This window comes from Chiloscyllium punctatum, chromosome 45 (assembly GCF_047496795.1).
Source record: "Chiloscyllium punctatum isolate Juve2018m chromosome 45, sChiPun1.3, whole genome shotgun sequence".
In the NCBI taxonomy this organism is placed as follows: domain Eukaryota; kingdom Metazoa; phylum Chordata; class Chondrichthyes; order Orectolobiformes; family Hemiscylliidae; genus Chiloscyllium; species Chiloscyllium punctatum.
Genome location: NC_092783.1, coordinates 65,595,305 through 65,613,560, shown reverse-complemented (window position 1 = coordinate 65,613,560; position 18,256 = coordinate 65,595,305). Strand labels below are relative to the sequence as shown.

The following is an 18,256-nucleotide window of genomic DNA, read 5'->3' as shown; positions in this document are numbered from 1 at the left end:
ATTTACCTCCCCCCCCCCCCCCCCCCCCCCCCCCACCATGGTGTCAACATATAGTTGGGGAAAGTGAGATTGAATAATTTACAATTCATAAAATAATGAAGAATGAAAAGATTAGATCGGGGCCCTCTTACACCTCAGTGGTAGTGTGCATATCCTTGATTCAAGTCTCACCTGCTCCAGAGGAGTGTAATAAATGTTTTGAACAGGTTGTTTGGAAAAAAAAAGGAGTTTAATAGAGTAAAGAAGAATTCAAGGTGATTGAAGAAAGCTGAGCTAACCTCCAGTACACCATTTTCAAAACATTATTGAGTTAGATGTTCAGACACACATGTATAGAATCCTGCTGAGGAGAAAAGAAACCAAGTGAATGTCTTGTTCAGAGATTATAATGCAGCAACCCAGAATTGAGAGTGTTTGGTTGATTGGAGAATTTTAATTCCTGATTCTGACACACAAGTCCCAGTGTTTTCAAATTTGCAAAACTAGTCTTTTTCCAATTGTTTACTCAGAGATGGAACTAAAAAACCCCACAACTGGCAGTGTCCCAGATTTTCAGCAGAAACATGAGTTTTTTACCTTTTGGATGATTTTTCTCAGGATCTTCTGCTGCTCTGCAATGTGACCGCTACAAGGAGAGAACTGAGACCCAACCGTTTACCCTTGCCCCATCAAAGCCCAAATGTGTACCAGCCCCCACTGAGACCCAACTGTCTATCAGTGTCCAATCAAAACCCAGCCATGTGGTGCCTAATTGAGACCGGGCTCTGTTCCTGCACTCCCTGACCACCCCCAATTCCCTATCGAGAACAGTCCTTCTGCTCCCACCCTCCTCTCTCCTATCAAGACTAGGCTCTGTAAGCCCACTTCCCTTTGAGATCCAACCCTATCCCTCCACACTCCCCTATTGAGACCAAACCTGTACCCTCAATTCCTCATGTCTCCGAATTCCAGACATCCCATCTCTTTTTCTGCACACAACCCACTGCACGCCGCCTCCCCCCTCCACCTCCAAAAAAAAAGACAAAATCACATGGTCTGTTGAGGCACTGATCCTCATTTTGGAATGCAGGTTTGTTGAGAAGCATGTCTCTCTGTGGTTTATGGGAACCTCTTAAATGCTATGGGAGCAGTGTCAAGTCTGCAACAATTTGGGGTCTGTGATTTTGAAGTTCACCATTTATGCATTTAACTTGTGATTATTTTTGTAATTAGGGTTGTCACAAAGAAGACTCTTACTGCCTATATCAATATCGGGAGTCCCAGAATATTCCAGAGACTGTGGCACCTTTGAAAGTTCTTGCCTCTGCTCCTCATTTCTGAAGCTTTGCCTATAGGTCTGCCCAATGCCGAAAAACAGTAAAGTCACGCAACGAGAGCACAGCAATGATCCTGTCACAGAATCTGTCGCTGACCTGCTCGCTGGAGAAGAACCTGTTGACTATAAACACAGTGTGCTGAATGTGGGAGGAGTCCCTGTGACGAAAGACCAGGATGGAGGGAATGCAATCGAGAATGATGATCGCCCAGTCTGGAACAATAAGCTACAGTACATCCTTGCCCAGATTGGCTACTCCGTAGGCCTGGGAAATGTCTGGCGTTTCCCTTACCTGTGTCAAAAAAATGGTGGAGGTAAGACAGTCACAGAATCCATTCACCTTCAGAGTCATTATGTGTAGCTAAGATCCCACTCCTTGCGGGCTCAAGAAGGGAGAAAAGGTTATTGTGAGACTGGTAATTAAAATCCCTATGAATTAGGTTGGGGTGGAGATGAGTTGGGGTGCAGTTGGGAATGGAGGCTGAGGGAACCGAGAGGGGAGCACTTGAAGTCTCCTGTGGCTTGGCGATTGTGGGAGAAAATGGTTTGGCCTGGGGACTAATGCAGTGAATCCATTTGAAAAATGGGGGAGAAACATAACTCAGAGGGTGGGGAGGAGGTGATCTGTGGCTTGGCAGAAACTAGAGGAAATTTTGGGGAAGAAATGGCTGTAGTAATATTGATAAAATAGCCTGTCAACTTAGAACAGGAGATGCTTGAACTGTGAAGGGTCTATATTGTCCATAAGTGACTAACAACTAATGCAGATGTAGTTATTTGCACATTACTGAATAAATAGAATTGAGGAATAGATGGTGCCAGTCATGGGAACTCAATTTATTTACACAGTATGTACATTTACAGATAATATGATGTGGCAGTAGGAAACTATGAATGTTTTTAATCATTTGTGTGAGAGTGAGTTTTAGCTATATGCTAAAATAGTGTACAAACATAGGTGCAAATATTGGAAGTAGCTCCATGGTTACGAGTAACATTTTTTGGAGTGGGGACCTGTCCTACTCAGCACAAGTAATCAAATAAATGAACAGGACTGCAGATGAAAGCAAGGTTGACCAATAAGTAATGGTTACAAAAGGGCAAAAGGCATGCAACATTTGTGTTGGGGGGAGGGAGGGATTGAGATGGAGAGACTGTGGGAAGGAGGGGATGGAGAAGAATTCAGGACTTCTTCATGATGGCTGAAGCTTTCTGGTCCAGAGTAATCAGCGGCATGGTGGCTAAATGGTTAGCCTTGCTGCCTCACAGTGCCAGGGATCGGTTTGATGCCAGCCTCGGGCAATTGTCTGTGTGGGGTTTGCACATTTTCCTCGTCATACGTGGGTTTCCTCTGGGTGCTCCGGTTTCCTCCAACAGCGGAAAGATATGCAGATTAGGGAGGATTGACCATGCTAACTTGCCCATAGTGTTCAGGGATGTGTAGGTTAGGTGCATTACTCAGGGGAAATGTAGAGTAATAGGTTAGGGGAATGGATCTGGTGGGTTACTCTTCGGAGGGTCAGTGTGGGCTTGTTGGGCTCTCTCTCTCTCTCTCTGCTCTCTCTGTCTCTCGCGCTTCTGCTCTCTCTCCCATGCACACACACACATATAGTTCTCCACCAATTAGCCAATTAAGGATGGTAGGATTTGAAACATAGACAGCCAGTTGGAGGTCATCCAGTTTGAAAACAGCAGGATTTCATCAGGAGAGAGGGAAGAAAAAGGTGAGGATTGAGGTGTGTGTGAGGGGTAGGGGAGAAGGGTTTGGGAGTGAGGGTTTGGTGGGGGGAAGAGTTTGGGAGTGAGGAGTTTGGGGATGGTTTTGGGATTGAGGGGTTGGTTGGGAACATTTTGGGAGTGAGGGGTTGATGGGTTGGGGAAGGTGGTGTGAATGGGAGGGATGAGGGAATGGAGTGTGAGTGAGAGGGAGAGAAAGAGAGAAGCAATATGGGGAATGACTGGGGCAGTGGGATAAGTTTGGGGCTATGGAGAAATCAGGTCAGTGGGATAAACTGGAAATTTGCAGAGCTGTGGGGAGAATGGCTAAAAATTCGACAATCATTTGGGAATTTGTTCCCCATTTTGCTGCTCCTGGCTGTCAGTTACAGCTGATACTACCCTTGTGAAACTAGGTCAATGATTCATCGTGTGCTTTAATGCAGCTCTGCAATCTGTAGCTGAGCTTTCCTCACAGTTAGGTGTCTTCATGTCTCTTCCAACCTTCTGGAAATTTTCTGCATACAATTTGTGTAATAGATATTCTGCCGCATTTACTGAAGGAGGTTTCATCTTAATTTCATCCGTCGCTGTTCTGTTTATGTTCTCTTGTAGCTTTTTGTATTATAATTTTTTAAGATAGAACAATACAAGGCCCTTTGGCCCTCAATGTTGTACTGATCTTTTATTGTGCTCTAAGATCAAACTTATCCACATACCCTACATTTTACTATCATTCATGTGCCTATCTAAGAGTCGTTTAAATGTCCCTAACGAATGTGACTCTACTACCGCTGGCAGTGCATTCCACGCACCTACCACTCTCTGTGTAAAGAACCTATCTCTGAAGTTTCCCCTTAAACCTTCCTCCAACCATCTTAAAATTATGTACCATTGTGATAGCCGTTTCCGCCCTGGGAAAAAGTCTCGGGTTATCCACTCTATCTATGCCTCTCATCATCTTGTACACCTCCATGAAGTCAGCTCTCATCCTTCTTCACTCCAATGAGAAAAGCCCTCGTTCTCTCAACTTTTCTATTAGAATCCCTACAGTGCAGAAACAGACAATTAGGCCCAACAAGCCTGAACTGACCTTCCGAAGAGTTTCCCATCTGGATCCATTCCCCAACCTATTACTCAACATTTCCCCTGACGAATGCATCTAATCTACATATCCTAAACACTATGGGCAATTTAGCATGGCCAATTCACCGAACCTGCACATCTGGAAGAAACCGGAGTACCCGGAGGAAACCTACGCCGACACAGAGCAAATGTGCAAACTCCACACAGACAGTTGTCCAAAGTGGGAATCAAACCTGGGTCCCTGGCGCTGTGAGGCAACAGTGCTAACCATTTAGGCAACTGTACCACCCTTTCTTCATAAGACATGCCTTCCAGTCCAGGCAGCATCCTGATAAATCTCCTCTGTACCCTGTCTAAAGCTTTCACATTCTTCCAATAATGCAGCAAACAGAAAAGTGCACAATATTCCAAGTGTGATCTCACCAGGGCTCTATCAAGCTGCAGCATAACCTTGTGGGTCTTAAACTCAATTTCCCCGCTAATGAAAGCGAATACATCATACGCCTTCTTAACAACCCTATCAACTTGGGAAGAACTTGAGGAGTCTATGCACATGGAGTCCAAGATCCCTTTGTTCCTCCACACTGCCAAGAATCCAGCCTTTAACCCTGTAAACTGCATTCAAATTCGACCTTCCAAAATGAATCACTTCACACTTTTCCAGGTTGAACTCCATTTGCCACTTCTCAGCCCAGTTCTCCATCCTGTCAATGTCCCGTTGCCCCCTACAAGAGCCCTCCACACTATCCACAACTCCACCATCCTTTGTGTTATTGGCAAACTTACTAACCCATCCTTCCACTTCCTCATCCAAGTCATTTATAAAAATCACAAAGAGCAAAGGTTCCAGAACAGATGCCTGCGGACACCACTGGTTTCCGAGCTCCAGGATGAATACTTTCCATCTACCACCACCCTCAGTTTTCTATGGCCCAGCCAATTCTGTATCCAGACAGCCAAATTTCCCCGTATCCCATGCATCCTTATTTTCTGAATGAGCCTACTATGGGGAACCTTATCAAACGCCTTGCAAAAATCCATGTACACCACATTCACTGCTCTACCTTCATCAATGTGTTCTGCCGCATCCTCAAAGAATTCAACAAGGTTTGTGAGGTATGACCTGTCCCTCTCAAAGCCATGCAGCTTATCTTGAATCAAGATATGCTTTTCCATATAATCAGAAATCCTGTCTCTCAGAATCATCTTCAGTAATTTGCTCACCACCAAAGTAAGACTAACTAGTCTGTAATTCCCAGGATTATCCCTATTCCCTTTCTTGAACAAGGGAATAACATTTGCCTCCCTCCAATCATCTGATATTTCTCTAGTGGACAGTGAGGATGCAAAGATCATCACTGAAGGTGCACAATCCCTTCCCTCACTTCCGGTAGAAACCTTGGGTATATCGCGTCTGGTCCAGGGGACATACCTATCCTCATGTTATTTAAAATTTCTAGCACATCCTACTTCTTAATATCAACCTGTTCGAGTGTATCAGCCTGTTTCATACTGTCCTCAAAAACGACAAAGTCCCTCTCTCTAATTAATACTGAAGCAAAGTTTTGATTAAGAACCTCCCCTACCTCCTCTGACTCCAGGCACAAATAGAACATAGAACGTTACAGTGCAGTACAAGCTGTCCAGCCCTCAATGTTGCGCCACCCTGTGAAATTAATCTGATGCCCATCTAACCTACACGGTTCCATTATTATCCATATGTATGTCCGATGCCCATTTAAATGCCCTTAAAGTCAGTGAGTCCACTACTATTTCAGGCAGGTCGTTTCATGCCCCTACTACTCTCCAATAAAGAAACTACCCCTGATAACTATCTTAAATCTATCACCCCTCAATTTAAAGCTATGTCCCCTCGTGTTTGCCTTCACCATCTAAGGAAAAAGGCTCACTATTCACTTATCTAACTCTCTGATTATCTTATATGTCTCAATTAAGTCACCTCTCAACCTTCTTCTCACCAATGAAAACAGCCTCCGTTCCCTCAGCCTTTCCTCATAAGACCTTCTCTCCATACCAGACAACATCCTAGTAAATCACCTCTGAACCCTTTCCAAAGCTTCCACATCCTTTCTATAATGCAGTGACCAGAACTGCACGTAATACTCCAGGTGCAACCTTACCAGTGTCTTGTACAGCTGAAGCATGATGTAGTGGCTTCAAAACCCAATTCCCCTACCAATAACCACAAACATACCATATGCCTTCTTAACAACCCTATCAACCTAGATGGCAACTTTCAGGGATTTATGCACCAGGACATATCGTTCATCTAAACTTCCAAAAATGTTACCATTAATCCAGTACTCTGCATTCCTTTAACTTCTTCCGAAGTGAACAATCTCATACTTTTCACATTAAACTCCATTTGCCACCTCAGAGCCAAGCTCTGCATCTTATCTATGTCCCTCTGTAATTCACAATATCCTTCGGCACTATCCACAACTCTGCCTACCTTAGTGTCATCCGCAAATTTACTAACCCATCCTTCTACACCCATATCCAGATCATTTATGAAAGTGACAAATAGCAGTGGCCCCAAAACAGATCCTTGTGGCACACCACAGGTAACTGAGCTCCAGGATGAACATTTCCCATCAACACCACCCTCTGTCTTCTTTCAGCTAGCCAATTTCTGATCCAAACCGCTATATCACTTTCAATCCCGTAACTCCATATTTTGTGCAATAGCCTATCGTGTGGAACCTTGTGAAATGCCTTAATGAAGTTCATATACACCACATCAACTGCTTTACCTTCATCCACCTGTTTTGTCACCTTCTTGAAGAGCTCAATAAGGTTAGTGAGGCACGACTGATCCTTCACAAAACTGTGTTGACTATCGCTGATCAATTTATTCCTTTCAAGATGACAATAAGTCCTATCTGTTAATAACCTTTTCCGACACCTTATCCATAACCAAAGTAAGGCTCACTGGCCCGACTCCCCTTCTTAAACAAGGGAGCAACATTTGCTATCCACTGCTCCTCTGGCATGACTCCTGTCGTTAATGATGACATAAAGATCGAAGCCAAAGGCTGTGCAATCTCCTCCCTGGCTTCCCAGAGAATCCAAGGATAGATCCCATCTGGCCCAGGCATATTATCTTTTTCAAGATCTTGCAAATTTACTAAAACCTCCTTTTTGCCAACCTCAATCCCATCAAAAATCTATTAGCCTGTATCTCCATATGCTCACTAACATTGTCCTTTTCCAGTGTGAATACTGATGAAAAGTACACATTAAGTGCTTCCCCTATGTCCTCAGATTCCACACACAACTTCCCACTACTGTGTTTGATCAGCCCTAATCTTGCTCCAGTCATTCTTTTATTTCTGGCATACGTATAGAAGGCCTTAGGGTTTTTCTTGATCCTATCCACCAACAACCTCTCATGTCCCTTCCTCTTAGCCTTCTCTTTAGATCTTTTCTGGCTAACGTATAACTCTCAAGCCCTCTGAGCCTTCATGCCTCATCCCCACATATTCCTTCTTCTTCCTCTTGACAAGATCTTCAACTTATTTAGTAAACCATAGCTCCCTCTCTCGATAACAACCTCACTGCTTGATAAGTATATACTTATTAAGGGCCCGCAGTAGCTGTTCCTTGAATAAGCTCCACATTTCAAGTGTGTCCATTCTCTGCAGTTTCCTTCCCCATCCTGTGAACATAGAACATACAACATTACAGCGTGGCACAGACCATCGGACTTCGATGTTGCGCCGACCTGTCATACCAATCTGAAGCCCATTTAACCTACACTATTCCATGTATGCCCATATGCTTGTCCAATGATGACTTAAATGTACTTAAAGTTGGCGAATCTACTACGGTTGCAGGCAAAGCATTCCATACCCTTACTACTCTCTGAGTAAAGAAACTACCTCTGACATCTGTCCTATATCTATCACCCCTCAATTTAAAGCTATGCCCCGTCGTGCTCACCATCACCATTCTTGGAAAAAGGCTCTCCCTGTCCACCCTATCTAAACCTCTGATTATCTTATATGTCTCTATTAAGTCACCTCTTAACTTTCCAAGCTCCAATGAAAACAGCCTCAAGTCCCTCACCCTTTCCTTGTAAGACCTTCCCTCCATACCCGGCAACATCCTCGTAAATCTCCTCTGCACCCTTTCCAAAGCTTCCACATCTTTCTTATAATGCAGTGACCAGAACTATACACAGTACTCCAAGTGCAGCCGCACCAGAGTTTTGTACAGCTGTAGCATAACCTCATGGTTCCGGAACTCAATCCCTTCTATTAATAAAAGATGAAACTTGGGTGGCAACTTTCAAGGATCTGTGTACTTGGATATCGAGATCTCTCTGCTCATCCACACTACCAAGAATCTTACCATTAGCCCAGTACTTTGCATTCTGGTTATCCGACCAAAGTGAATCACCTCACACTTGTCTGCATTAAACTCCATTTGCCACCTCTCAGCCCAGCTCTGCAGCTTATCTATGTCTCTCTGTAACCTACAACATCCTTCGTCACTATCCACAACTCCACTGACCTTAGTGTCATCTGCAAATTTACTAACCCACTCTTCTATGCCCTCATCCAGGTCGCTACCTAAATCTTGCCTCATTATATCATCATTGCCTTTCCCCCAGTTAAACCTCTTTCCCTGTAGTATATACCTATCCCTGCCCATTGGTATTGTAAACATAACCAAATTATGGTCACTATCACCCAAATGCTCACCGACCTCCAAATCTAACACCTGGCTGGGTTCATTCCCCACGATCCCTGATCAGCTCTACCTTCACTCTGGCCATCCTCTTGTTCCTCCATAAATGTAGAATGCGTTGGGATTTTCCTTAATCCTATCCACCAAGGATTTTTCATGTCCGTTTCTAGCTCTCCTGAGTCGATTCTTTAGCTCCTTCCAGGCTACCTTGTAACTCTCTGAATCCCTGTTTGATCCTTGCCTCCTCAACCTTAAGTAAGCTCCTTCTCCCTCTTAACTAGATGTTCCAAATCTCTTGTCATTCAAGGTTCCTTCACCCTACCATACCTTCCTTGTTTTAGTGGGACAACCCTATTCAGCACTCAGAGCAAGTGTTCCCTAAACAACCTCCGCTTTTCTGTCATGCATTTCCCTGAGAATACCTGTTCCCAGTTTATATTCCACGGTTCCCACCTAATAGCATTGTAACTTCCCCTCCCCCAACTAAATACATTCCCATATTGTCTGCTCCTGTTTTATTTCTAGATGTATTATTTGACAGGATGTGGCCATCACTGGCTGGCCCAATATTTATTGCCTGTCCTTACTTGCCCTTGAGAAAGTAGGGGTGAGCTGCCTTCTCGAACCACTGCAAATCCATGTGCTGTAGGTTGACCCACATTGCCCTGAGGGAGGGAATTCCAGGTTTTGATCCAGCAACAGTGCATGAACAATGATATATTTCCAAGTCAGGACGATGAGTAATTTGGAGGGGATTGTGCAGCTGCTGGTGTTCCCATGTATCTGTTACCCTTGTCCTTCTAGATGGAAGTGGTCATGTGTTTGAAAGGTGCTGTCAAACGATCTCTGTCAAACTTCTTGGGTATTGTTGGAACTGCACTCATCCAGGCATCACACTTCTGACATGTGGCAAACGATGGACAGATTATGGGGAGTAAAGGGGTGACTTACTCATTGCAGTCAAGAGTGAAAAGCACAGCAGGTCAGGCAGCATCTGAGGAGCAGGAGAATTGATGTTTTGAACATAAGCCCTTTATTAGGAATGAGGCTTGTGGGTCGGGGCTGAGAGATAAATGGGAGGTAGCTGGTTCCTCCCACCAACCCCATCCCCCTCCCATTCATATCTCAGCCCCAACCCACAAGCCTCATTCCTAGTGAAGGGCTTATGCCCAGTGTTGATTCTCCTGCTCCTCAGATGCTGCCTGACCTGCTGTACTTTTCCAACAACACACTCTTGACTCTTATCTCCAGCATCTGCAGTCCTCACTTTCTCTTTACTCATTGCAGAATTCCTAGTCTTTCAGCCATTGTATTTGCATGAAAGCCCAATTCAGCCTTTTTTTACCAAATGTAACCTTCAACAAGCATCAGAGGAAACAGAAAATGTTAATCAGACTGGAAGAAGGATAGCAGTGGAGTTCTCCACCTGGTATTGGGACCCTTGTTTTCCTGAAATAGTATCATAGAGTCATACAGCATGGAGAAATACCTTTCAGCCCAACTCGTCCACGCTGACCAGGATTCCCAAATAGTCCCATTTACCTGCGTTAGGCCCATATCTCTCCAGTCTTTTCCTATTATGTACCCATCCAAAAGTCTTTTAAATATTGTAATTGTACCCCTCTCTACCACTTCTTCTGGCAGCTCATTCTTACGTACAAACCACCCTCTGTGTGAAAAGGTTGCCTCTCAGGTCCATTTTAAACTTTTCTCCTCTCACCTTAAACCTATGCCCTCTATTTTGGACTCCCCTACCTTGGGGAATAGATCTTGGCTATTCACCTTATCTAATCCCCTCATGATTTCATTAACCTCTATAAGGTCACTCCTCAGACTCCTAAACTCCAGCATATCCAGCCTCTCTTTAGAACTCAAATCTTCCAGTCTTGATAACATTCTTTTAAATTTTTTTTGCACCCTTTCCAGTTTCATGACATCTTTTCGATAGCAGGGTAACCAGAATTGTATGCAGTGCTCCAAATGTGGCCTTAGCAATGTCTTATGAAGCTCTAACATGATGTCCTAACTACTTTACACAGTGCTCTGATCAATGAAGGCAAGTGTGTCAAATGCACCTTCACTGCCCTGTCTGCCTGTGATGCTCCTTTCAAGGAACTATGTTCTGCATCCCTAGGTCTCTCTGTTTGACAACTCTCCCCTGGGCCCAACCATTAACTGTGTGAGTCCTGCCCTAGTTTGTCTTGCCGAATGTAACATCGCGCATTTATTTGAATTAAGCTCTATTGCTATTCCTTGTCCCATAAATAACACCTAATCACTAGTTCTTGGTCTACAGGGGACAATTTCAAAGCTTGTGAATGGCAAATTTTGATGGAATTGTAAACCGAGAGAAGAACTTCTAAAGGACATTGACAACTTAGGGGAGTGGGTGGATAAATGACAGATGAAGTTCAGTTTGGGGATGTGTGAGATGATGCATTTTGGTGAGAAGAACATGGAGAGAGAATATAGGGTACTGTTCTGCAAGGTGCACAGGAGTATAAAGACCTGGATTTATATATACCAACATCATCAAAGGTGATAGATAAGATAGTTAAAACGTGCACTGTTTTGGGGTTCATAGAGGTGCATGGAGTACAATAGCTTGAAGTTTATGGTAAACTTGTATAAGAGACAGATTAAATTGCAGTTTGAGTATTATGTGGAGTTCTAAGCACAAGGATAAAGGAAAGATGGGAATAGATTGAAGAGCGTGCAGAAAAGGTTTACAAGAATGGTTCCAGGGATAAGGAACTTGAGTTACAAGGAAGATTGGACAAACTGGAACTGTTTTTCTTGGAGCAGAGATTTGAGAGGAGTTTTTCAAATCATGAGGGATCTGAATACAATGGATAGGAGAATCTGCACTTGGAAATGGATCAAGAACCAAAGGGCACAGTTTTAAAGTGCTTTGCAAATGTTCAGGTGTGAAGTGAGAAAAACCTTTTTCATTTGGTGAGTAGTTAAGGTACGGAATGCACTGTGTGGGAATATAGTGAAGGCAGGTTCAAGACAGCACTGAATAATTCTATCCTAATAACCAATATGCAGGGCTATGGGGAGAGAGCAAGAGATTGGACCAATGTCACACTTGCTCTCTGAGCATTGTAACAGTCAGCCAAATAGCTGCTTCCTACACAAGGACAATTCTGTAATCACTGTCCAGGTCACTTAGATAAAAACTGAAAAAACTACGGATGCTGTAAATCAGAAACGAAAACAGAATTTGCTGGGAAAGCTCAGCAGGTCGAGCAGCATCTGTGCAGAGAAATCAGAGAGGTAAAAACAATGACTGCAGATGCTGGAAACCAGATTCTGGATTAGTGGTGCTGGAAGAGCACAGCAGTTCAGGCAGCATCCAAGTAGCTTCGAAATCGACGTTTCGGGCAAAAGCCCTTCATCAGGAATAAAAAAAGGAGTTAACATTTCAGGCCAAGTGACCCTTCCTTGGGCTGAGCTTTTCCAGCAACTTCAGTTTTTGGTCCGGTCATTAGGTTCAGCTGCAAAGGAAAATGAGAGGCAGAAAAGAAATTAGACAAAGGCTATGGAATTGAGAAATCCTCAGAATTTATTTTCACTGAAAATGAGTAAATTTAATTAAAACTAGTAGAAGATACCATTTCAGGGAAAATTGATGATTTAAAAGAACCAGAACTCTCTGAATTCAAAAGGAAGATTTATAAACACAGCAACCAGGGATCTTCCTTCAAAACAAATTGTGACACAGAATGTGCTTGGTATTTTAGGCTATGAAAGGCAGGAAAACACATTTTTTGAAGAAGAAGCATGGGACTGGGGAAATGTTCAATCCTCTGCCTCCTAAAACTGAACAATCAATGGAATGAGAGAGAGAGAGAGAGAGAGAGAGAGAGAGTGCGTGCTGAGTAAGCAGTGAGAATTCAGTAACTGGCCTGAGGGTCTGAAACAGTTTACTTCACCAGTCAAATAACCACAATAGGTGACTAAAGGTGTCCAGTCTGATCCATTCTTCAAGGGATATAATTTATGGACGAGTCCCCACGCAAACCTTCAGAATGTTAAGATCTTAATTTAATCTATACTGACCTGTTCCACTGGAAAGAGCCACATGCTTTCACTATTTTTGTCACTAATACAGTTTCTCATTCCTGATCACATTTGAGAATCTTACCATTAGCCCAGTACTCTGCATTCCTGTTGCTCCTTCCAAAGTGAATCACCTCACACTTTTCCACATTAAACTCCATTTGCCACCTCTCAGCCCAGCTCTGCAGCTTATCTGTGTCCTTCTGTAACCTGCAACATCCTTCTGCACCATTCACAACTCCACTGACCTTAGTGTCATCTGCAAATTTACTAACCCACTCTTCTATGCCCTCATCCAGGTTGTTTATAAACATGACAAACAGCAGTGGACCCAAAACAGATCTTTGTAGTACACCACTCGTAACTGAGCTCCAGGATGAACATTTCCCATCAACCACCACCCTCTGTCCTTTCAGCTAGCCAATTTCTGATCCAACCGCTAAATCACCCTCAATCCCATGCCTCTGTATTTTGTGCAATAGCCTACTGTGGGAAACTTTATCAAATGCCTTACTGGACTCCATATACATCATATCAACCACTTTACCCTCATCCACCTGTTTGGTCACCTTTTCAAAGAACTCATTAAGGTTTGTGAGGCATGACCTACCCTTCACAAAAACGTGTTGACTATCCCTAATCGATTCATTCCTTTCTGGATGATTATAAATTGAATTGAATTTATTGTCACATGTATTGAGGCACAGTGAAAAGCTTTGTCTTGCGAGCAATACAGGCAGATCACAGAGTTAAGTAGCATAGGTGATAGGTAAACAACAGCAAAAACAAAAACCCAGGTACAGGCGAATGTTAAGACTTTGTGAGTCTATTTAGTATTCTAACAACAGGAGGGTAGAAACTTTTACAAACCAGTTGGTGTGTGTTTAGGCTTCTGTACCTTCTCCTTGATAGTAGAGGTTGCAGAAAAACATTGCCAGGGTGGAATGGATCTTTGAGAATGCTGGCGGCCTTTCCTTGACAACGGGCCTGGTAGGTGGATTCAGTAGATGGGAGGTTGGCCTTTGTGATTGGCTGGGCTGAGTTCACCACTCTCTGTAACTGTTTTTGATCTTGAATGTTATAGTTACCATTCCAGGTAGTGTTAAATCCAGACACAATGTTCTTGATGGTGCACCTGTGAAAGTTGGGAAGGGGATTCGCCGTCATGTCAAATTTCCTCAGCTCCCTGAGGAAGCTATCTCTTATAACCTTTCCCAGCACTTTACCCACAACTGAATTAAGGCTCACTGGTCTATAATGACCAGGGTTGTCTCTATTCCCCTTCTTGAACAAGGGAACAACATTTGCTATCCTATAGTCTTCTGGCACTGTTCTCCAGTAGACAGGAATATCTTCTTTTGTGACATGAAGTCAGATTTTTTTTGCTTAACATTGCTTTGGATGTTGTGATATGTCAAAGGTGTCATATTAATCCAAATGATTATTGTAATTGTTACAGTTACTGTCAATGAAGGTAAATTCAGAGATGCACACAGTCTTCCAGCCGGAACCTAATGATGTGAGATTGAATCGTAGGTTTAGAAATTAGATTGATCAACACTCTACTCAGGTAACTGATGGATGTAGAAAACCTCACTATGGATGTACTGGATAGCACGCTATATCGTTCTGCAGATGTCTAGCCAAAAACAGATGTTGACTATCCAGAATGAGATCCCAATTTTGATTTTATTCATTTATTGCCCTTGAGAAGGTGATGAGCTGTTTTCTTGTACCGCTGCAGTCCAACTGTTGTAGCTAGGATCACAGTGCTGTGAAGGAGAGAATTCTAGTCTCAGCAACACTGAACAGATGGTGACATATTTCCAAGTCAGAATGATCAGTGGCTTAGAATGGAACCTGCAGTTGGTAGTGTTCCCAGGTATCTGTTACCCTCATTCTTTCAGATGGAAATGGTTATGTTTTTGGAATGTGCTAGGTAAGAAGCCCGGGTGAATTTCTGCAGTGTATCTTGTACAGAGTATATACTGCTGCTACAGAGTGTTGACCGTGGAGGAATATTTGTTGATGTTGTACCAGTTACGTGGGCTAATTTATTTTTTCTGGATGGTGTAAAAATTCTTGAGCATCGCTAGAACCATGAGTCAGGAGTATTTTATCATACTACTGACTTGTGCCTTGAAGATGATGAATAGACTTTGGAGAGTCAGGAAGTGAGTTACCCACCACATGATTCCTAGTCTCTGACCTACTCTTGCAGCCACAATACTTACATAACATATACATCCATCCTAGGACAAGCCAAACAAAGACATGCACGAGAATTCCTAGAAGCATGGCATCCCAACCAGAACTCTATCAACAAACACATCGAGTTAGAGCCCAGCTACCACACTCTGAGAAAAGGAACAGGAAGTGACTTCACCACAGGAAATGACATCACCAACCCAAAGAAACCCAAACATATAAATAGAAAGCAGGAAGTTTCAGCATTGCTTTGCATAAAGTCCAGTGAAGATGTCACCTAGTAAAGTAATGAAATGTCTGGAAATGAACCTTTCAGCTCAGCGAGCAAACCTACATCCAAAACTTACATAGTCCAGTTCAATTTCTGGTCAATGGTAACCACCCCCAGGATGTTAACAATGGGGGATTCAGTGATGGTAACATCATTGAATGTCAAGGTGCGCTGGTTGGATTATCTTTTGTTGGATGGAGTCACTGCTAGCACTTGTGTGGCACAAATGTTATTTTCCACTTGTCAGCCCAAGCCTGGATATTATCCAGGTCCTGTTGCATTTGGTCTGGACTCCTTTAGTACCTGAGGAGTTGTGGTTGGTGCTGAACATTGTGCAGTCATCAGCAAACATCCCCATTTCTGACCTTGTGATGGAGGGAAGGTCATTGATGAAGAAGCTGAAGATGGTTGGGCCTAGGACACTATCCTGAGGAACTTCTGCAGAGATGTCCTGGAGCTGAGATGACTGATCTTAACCCATTGTAACTGTCTTTGTGCTGGGTGTTATGAACTAAGAAAGACCACTCAAAACATTCTTAAGCAGGCAGCCCAGATCGTAACTTTGCTATTTGTTTTGGTAAGTGTACAGTGAAAATTAACCAGAGTTAGTTAGCTAGGTTGACTACCAGGTTTTAAAACAGACAAAAAGTTATTTACAAAATTACTGAATGAAACATAAAGAGCAGAATATGGAATACCCACACAACTCCGTCTATCCAAACCAGACTTAATTTGCTGTTCCAAATATTACGTGCAACAGTCCCAATAAACAAACCCTTTAAACACAGAGCAAAAATGAAACAAAGGCTGACAGGTTGAAGTTAGAAGGAGAGAGTCTAGTTGCTTGTTTCCACACAGCCCACTGCTGAACTGACTCAAACATGGTTTTAGCTTTTAGGACTCCCCTTTTGTTAAACAGGTCACTTCCAAAACATAAAAGCTGTGGCCTAAAGTGTCATCTGTTTACGCATAAACAAAAAGACCTCCCAATGCCCTTTTCATCTCTGTACCAACCCAATCAATTCGGAACCCGGACTATTTTTATGACCCCACTGAAAGAAATCAAAGACTCTGTATCCTTGAGAAAAGGAACCACTTTTAGAAAAAGGACCAGCTTTGTGACACAGGTATGACTCCAACCAGCAGCAAGATTGCCTCCCAATTCCCATTGAATCTAGGTTTGCTCACTCTCCTTGTTGCCATACCCGGTCAAATGCAGCCTTGATGTCAGGGGCAATCACTCTCTCCTCACCTCTGGATTTGAGTTCGTCTGATCATATTTGAACCAAGGCTATAATGAGGTCAGGAGCTGAGTGGCCCTGGAAGAAGTACAAATGAAATTGGTGGACATGTGCTTGGCTGCTGTGATCAGTTTCTTTAAATGCAGAGCAACAAAGCAGCAGCCATTCTCATGACAGAATTACTACCACAGGCCATTCAACCCATCAGGTGTGCACCATTTCTCCAGATGAAGATTTTTCATAAGGCCACTCTGCCCCAACCTCACCCTAGAGCTCCATTTCAGATAATATTCCCAATCTCTTTTGAAAATCCACCTTTAGCAGTGCATTCTAGACCCTGAGCACTCAAGGGAACCTATTTCCACCACATTCTCAGAGAGTACATTACAGACCTTAACCACTCGAGTTCCTGTTGTTTTTTTAACCAATCACCTTATCAATCTTGATCTTTCCACCAGTAGGAAAACTTTTATTTTACCCCCAGGGCTGACTGAGGCTAAAATTGGGAAGGTAAGTTTTTAGTTTTTGTTTATCTGAAGATTGAGTTAAAAGCAGTATGCTTACCTCATTGAAATTGCACACTGAAACTGCACTCACTCTATATATAAATAGTATTCTTATGAAATCAATAACCTTTCCTTTGATCGTTTTGTCCTAGTGTTGGTCCTGGTGTTCAGTCACGTGGAGCTAATCATAACTGTTAATTTAAACAATAATCCACTTCATGCTTGTTTAACTTTCTATTTCAGTGACTTATTTGCATTGCCAGTTTAAAGTAATGGTAGTGCTTCATTTCAAGCACCTCAGCTTCCTGATTAAGGCCACGTAAGAGGGATGAGGATGTACCCCTCTGATCCCTCTATATGATGAGATAGTCCTCCCTCATACACTGCAAAATTAGTCTCGAGACTCCTTGTTTGGCATATGGGAAGTTGGCCACCATCCCATTGTCCGAGGCTGCTAAATGACCTGGGTGAATAATGCTGTTAGATAAACAATCCAAGAGTGTCCACCTCTCATTATGGTAAATACACTCCAATGCAGGCAACATCCGGGTAAATCTCTTTTGCACCCTTTCCAATGTCTCCACACCTTCCTTTTGTATAGGGACTAGAACTGTGCACAATACTCCACAATGTGGCCTAACTAAAGTCTTATACAGTTGCAACATGACTTGCCTACTTTTATATTCAGTGCCCCAGCCAATAAAGGCAACGTGGTGTATGCCTTTTTTTTTAACCAACATATCATATCCACTTGTGTTACCACTTTCAGGGAGCTGTGAACTTGCACCGCTCTCTGTTTATCAAGTTCCAAAGGTCCTGCTGTTAACTATTTCTTTCCTCTTGGAATTGGGAATACGCTTCCGCCTCCGCCGTATCTGCTCCCAGGAGGACCAGTTCCACCACAGGTCACACAGATGGCGTCCTTCTTTAGAGACCGCAATTTCCGTCCCCACGTGGTTAAAGATGCCCTCCAACGCATCTCGTCCACATCCTGCACCTCTGCCCTCAGACCCCACCCCTCCAACCGTAACAAGGACAGAACCCCTCGGTGCTCACCTTCCACCCTACCAACCTTCGCATAAACCAAATCATCTGCCGACATTTCCGTCACCTCCAAACGGACCCCACCACCAGG

The 18,256-nt window shown here is 43.3% G+C and overlaps 1 protein-coding gene across 1 annotated transcript in view; it reads left to right on the top strand.

The window, feature by feature from the left end:
- The window catches only part of slc6a17 (solute carrier family 6 member 17), a 91,319-nt gene that overhangs the window by 36,817 nt on the left and 36,246 nt on the right, over window positions 1-18,256 (top strand). The window contains exon 2 of the mRNA XM_072563966.1: window positions 1,213-1,629. Coding sequence (XP_072420067.1) covers window positions 1,344-1,629 — 286 coding nt within the window. The 5' untranslated portion in view covers window positions 1,213-1,343. The remainder of the gene's footprint in view (window positions 1-1,212; window positions 1,630-18,256) is intronic.